Source organism: Calcarisporiella thermophila, assembly GCF_041956535.1.
Source record: "Calcarisporiella thermophila strain CBS 279.70 unplaced genomic scaffold VTP21scaffold_7, whole genome shotgun sequence".
Taxonomy (NCBI): domain Eukaryota; kingdom Fungi; phylum Calcarisporiellomycota; class Calcarisporiellomycetes; order Calcarisporiellales; family Calcarisporiellaceae; genus Calcarisporiella; species Calcarisporiella thermophila.
Genome location: NW_027192197.1, coordinates 1 through 4,481, shown reverse-complemented (window position 1 = coordinate 4,481; position 4,481 = coordinate 1). Strand labels below are relative to the sequence as shown.

The 4,481-nt window shown below is 36.8% G+C and overlaps 2 protein-coding genes and 1 non-coding gene across 3 annotated transcripts; 2 read left to right on the top strand and 1 right to left on the bottom strand.

Moving 5' to 3' along the window:
- Positions 1–83: 83 nt before the first annotated feature.
- Positions 84–155, top strand: VTP21DRAFT_t85. Its single transcript has one exon. It is a non-coding gene; the product is annotated as a tRNA-Trp (tRNA).
- A 3,255-nt stretch (positions 156–3,410) lies between these two features.
- On the bottom strand, positions 3,411–3,931 carry VTP21DRAFT_10273 (uncharacterized protein; the record flags this gene model as incomplete). Its single annotated transcript, XM_069389591.1, has 2 exons — positions 3,411–3,708; positions 3,834–3,931. 2 exons carry the CDS (start codon positions 3,929–3,931, stop codon positions 3,411–3,413), a joined length of 396 nt encoding a protein of 131 aa, XP_069252896.1.
- A 387-nt stretch (positions 3,932–4,318) lies between these two features.
- On the top strand, positions 4,319–4,481 carry VTP21DRAFT_10272 (uncharacterized protein; the record flags this gene model as incomplete). The annotated part of the gene is made up of 2 exons (XM_069389590.1): positions 4,319–4,327; positions 4,389–4,481. Coding segments are annotated over 2 exons (102 nt in total), but the record flags the coding sequence as incomplete, so codon positions are not given.

Below are 4,481 nucleotides of genomic sequence, written 5' to 3'. Positions count from 1 at the left end.
CCAAAACCAAGCTTCCTTTCCTCCTACTGCGCCATAATTCCATATTGTGTCAATTCTCCTCACAACACATTACGCCATCGAATGGGGCGTTGGCGCAATGGTAGCGCGTCCGCCTCCAGAGCGGAAGGTTGGGAGTTCGAGTCTCTCACGTCCCATCATTTTGAAAGATTATCTATCATTTTCTTTTGTTCCAGAAAAAAAGGTCAAAGGGTGGATAGAAATTCAGATATGCAACTTTAGCAATTGACAAGTTGAAAATTGAGCCGGAAAGGTGAATCGTTCAAAGCTGAAAATAGTTTAATATAAAAACGATAAACGGTTTAGTAAATGATCTAAAAGGGATGAGATTGAATTAGATCTCCTTACTTCTAGAGCGTTATCTCACATTTGCCATATTTTTAATATAAGCTACACTAAGCTATAGAGAAAAACTAGAAAAGGCTTAAAGAAAAAAGGATAATATGACACAGGACTCGGATGGAGCATCAACGGAACAATGCTTTCGAATGCACACTCCCACTTTTGGATTCTATTATAGTGACTGAGCAGGCCATTCCAAGGTTCTAGTATTCATGTTGGATGAGAATCCCATTTTTGTCGATTTCATACCAATCGAAAATTCTAAGGACACCACCAAAATTTTGTGGCACATCTTAGCATTCATTTCTCTTCGATAGTACAAAATGTGCCTAACTCCTTGTTAAGTTATACAGCCCAACATGGTGATCGGGTCTTTTGCATGCTGTACTGTTGATATGGTATTACATTCATGCAGAAGATATCCCTCTATTACATAAAAGCATTGCTTTCCAGTGGTCCGTTTAAAAGCAGATATGGTCTTATATTGTGAAGATTATCTTTTGAAAATTTTCGGGATCCCATGTAGGAAGTTGCGCTGTAGCCTGGTAGCGAACCAAAAAAAATGTCGTACCAACTACAGAGGCTTCACTTCAATCGTTTAAACACCTCTGTGTTTTCCTTATGAAAGTTATTGTAGGGTTGCAGTTTAGGCGGATCTCTTATTGCCTCCTCTGCTTCTAGAGAGCTATATAACTGTTCTTAAGTATACTAGAGTGTTAGATAGAGTTTTTTGCTACTAATTCATGGATTTTTTGGCTCTATCATCAGTTGATATATGTCATGCCTGTGGTTTAGACAGAATGTTTTTTCCCAGATAATGTTGAGCCTTTATTCCGTAAAATATTCCTAATAGTGTACATAGAACACAATAGTAAAAAAGGAATATAAAAAGAAAATTTATAGGTTGAAATGGTAAAAATATATAAGTTAATATAGTGGACGTGGCAAAATCATAAAACTCGTAAATAAAGAGGAATATGGGTTTTTTAAAGAGAATTTTTAACTAAAAGTGCTCTTATTGAACCGTGCTATTAGTAAAAAAGGAGAAAAAACGAGAAAACACTGAAAAAAGGTTAGCTTTTGGTAATTGGATAATAAAGGGTGAAAATATGAGAAGTGTATTCAAGTAATTTAAAGAAGATAAATGAAGCAATATCAAATATGGTACTAGTTTTAATTTACTTGGCCAAGGGAATACGAATATTTTTCATATAAAGATTTCATTAAAATACAAGATGAGAAGAAGACAGAGGCAAATAGTTCATCGAATTCATGATAAGTGAGAGGGATTAGAACAAGAAGTTTCATTTAACAGCGTGGGCCAGAATTCAAAGAATCCAATAGACATGACTGACTACTGCTTGCCATATCTATTTCTGGGTCCAAGGAATGCGAGTTTAATTCCTAAAACTCACTATTTATTTTTAAAAAAAAACTATGGATCTTTATTGTAAGGTACCCTATCGACATCAGTTGATGGAAACGAAATAAAGATCATATACCTTTTTGTAGGATGTAACGATTCTGTCACGATGTATCTACTGTAGTACCGAGTCGAAGAACTCGTTTTTATGTTAGGAGGATCTTTATTTAAAAGTATCCTCATGAAGTTAATCGTTGAAGGTGAATCAAAGGTCATATGCCTTTGTGCAGATTATAGCCAGTTGATGGCAGAAGTTAGAGAACAATTAATAAATAGTAATAGTAGAGTAATCAGACGCGAGAAGTAGAGAAAATCAGACACGACAGGTACGGCAAGCGAGGGACAGTTATGAGAGACAGTAGCAATGGAAAGACCAGGCATGACAAGACAGAGGCAATACTACTGGAAGAGCCAGATAGGACAGGATGGAGAGAGGTATTGTAGAGAATCAGGCTGGAAAAGACAGAGATAATACTAATCGGTATATAGAGAATATAGACACGACAAGCAAGACATAGAATTAGTGGAGGATACACACATCTTTTTTTTTTTCTGTGCTGGTGCGGGTTACGGAATTCGAACCCGCGCCATCTTGATGGCACCGAGGAGCGCTAAAAGTCGAAGAACACATATTGAATTTTTATTTTTATCATTCAAAGAAACTTTTATTTAATTTCCATATATGAAATGAAGTTAATTTTAATGGACTTATGTTACGAGATATGGGTCTTTGATCGGTAGGAGTGCAATCGATATGCGTGTAATCGAAAGGCGTGTATTGATGTGGTTGTGAATAGCACGTAAGTGAAATCGATGTAATCAGTGTACATTTTCATAGGAGCGATCGTTCCAGTAATAGAGACTCAATATTGATCAAAGTGGTCACGAAATAATAGTAGTGCTGGTGGGGAAGTGGGATTCGAACCCACACCGTGCGAAGAATACATAATAATTTTTTTTTATCAATAATGAGTCTTTATTGTATGCAAAGACTCTACTGGACAATAGTTACATTATTGAAAGTAATTAAATGAAAGAGCGGCTAAGTATAGAGGCGGTATTGTAGTTGGGGTAAGTTGATAACGATTTTCAGCTCAGATAGGTAGGTAAGTAGTAAAACTCAACTAGCTATGGATATCATATAGTGACTTGATAAGTGAGATGGAAGGTGGAAGAGGAGAAAAAAAAAGGAGTGAAAGTAGGGGCTACTGTATCAATCCAGTTCTAGAATCGCTCTATTAGCTCCTTTCTTAATCACGCCCAATTTGCACCACCTGCTTCGAAATTGTTCGATTTGTCGCTTTTTTCGGGCTCTTATTAGTTCGGCTCCTATAGCATCGAAGAACACACACTGAAAAAAAGTTTTTTGATCAAAAGCGAGTCTTTATTGTTTGATAAGACTCTAAAATACAATCGTTACATTCTTAAAATTAATAAAATGAGAGAAGAGCTAGCTAATAGCGCGGTATTGCAATTCGGAATAAGTTGACCATGACAAATTTTCTCCTCAAATGGGTAGAAGAGATAAAAAGCTCAACTAACTGTGGGTATTAGGGAACGGCTTGATAGGTGATATGGAGAGAGAGGTATGAAGAAAGAAAAAGGGCAGGTAGTGGGGGCTACTGCGTTAGTCCAGTTCTAGAGCCGCTCTATTAGCTCCTACTTTCACCGCGCCCATTTTACACCACCTGCTTCGGAATTGTTCAATTTGTCGCTTTATTCGGGCTCTTGTTAGTTCGGTTCCTATAGCCTCCTCAATATCCAGCTTGGCCGGATTGATGATGGTTTCGGATGAGGCTCGAGTGTTTTCAAAATGGAAGGCAATGCGATCCCGATGGATTTGCCATATTACTGAATCGAAGACGATTTGAGCCGCGTGTCTTACTGTCCTCGGGGCTTCTGGTAGGTCGCCAAGTAAGAGATTCCTGGGGTTCAGCACATGAGTGTTTAGGGGGCCTGAGATGGTGTTAATACACCTCTCAGAACACACACTGAATTTTTTTTTTTTGATCAATCAATGGAAACTTTTTATTTAATTTCCATATATTACATGAAGTTAATGTCAATGGACTTAACAAACGAGATATAGGTCCTTGATCGATAGGCGTTCAATTGATATGCGTGTATTGTAGTTGTCGTGAATAGCATGTACGTGAAACCGATATAACCCTACAAAAAGTCTTCTTAAGGAAATTGCTTAGAAACTTATGCCAAAATCGTAGGGTTCAATGTGAAAATATAGAAATCGATATATTAGTCAAAAGAGAAAGAGTGACATTATTAAGGAGTCGAGCATTGTTCAGGTAAGATTTCTCACGTGTTTAAGTAACCTAAGTTGTATCTATAGTTCAATTGCAGTATCAATGTTTTTGTTGTATGCGACACTAAATATTCGTGTATACCGTATATTAAATTTCAGTTTCATTAATAGAATGAAAAAGTAGAGAACGTGGCATTGCGAAGCCAAGATTTGCAGTTAAAAAAGGTTATGTAAATGTAGCTACATTTTTAAATATTGATCCGATAAAAGCTAGAATGTACCGTGTAAGATTAAGTAGAATGTCCTCCTGAAAGATGGTGACTAAATCATTAGATTATAATATAGACGATTTTGCGAGATATATTGACCGAGTGTGGGATTGATCTAAGCCAGTCTTATAGTTCAAAGGATAGAACAAAAGTTTTGAGCGCTGTTCGG